The sequence below is a fragment of the Atta colombica genome, unplaced genomic scaffold, assembly GCF_001594045.1.
Source record: "Atta colombica isolate Treedump-2 unplaced genomic scaffold, Acol1.0 scaffold105, whole genome shotgun sequence".
In the NCBI taxonomy this organism is placed as follows: Eukaryota; Metazoa; Arthropoda; class Insecta; order Hymenoptera; family Formicidae; genus Atta; species Atta colombica.
This window is the reverse complement of record NW_017259190.1, coordinates 4,107,780-4,108,067: the sequence shown is the minus strand read 5'-3', so window position 1 is coordinate 4,108,067 and position 288 is coordinate 4,107,780. Positions and strand designations below refer to the sequence as shown.

Here is a 288-nt window from a genome sequence, read left to right as displayed (position 1 = left end):
TTCGTTATTTAAAACATGAAAAGATCCGCGGTATATATTAAACATATGTTGAAAACAAAGCTGACATTGTCCGAGTACAATCTTACTATTAAGAAAAGAGAAGAAATGTAAACAATTTGTCATCGAAATATTTCTGTGACCTATTTCGATTAGAACCAACCCAATCGACGAACGTGGTAGCTGCGACAAAACATAATACGCACGAAACGGTAAAATCCTGCGGTAACTGTCAGTATACGATAAAAGAGGATAAAATGGTAGTCAAATTCGAAATTATAGCAAGTATGT

At 34.0% G+C, this 288-nt stretch overlaps 1 protein-coding gene across 1 annotated transcript in view; it reads left to right on the top strand.

Annotated features, from left to right (window-relative positions):
• Positions 1-254: 254 nt before the first annotated feature.
• LOC108688606 (gephyrin-like) overlaps positions 255-288 on the top strand; it is a 3,412-nt gene continuing 3,378 nt past the window's right edge. Inside the window, exon 1 of the mRNA XM_018194935.1 lies at positions 255-282. Coding sequence (XP_018050424.1) covers positions 255-282 — 28 coding nt within the window. The remainder of the gene's footprint in view (positions 283-288) is intronic.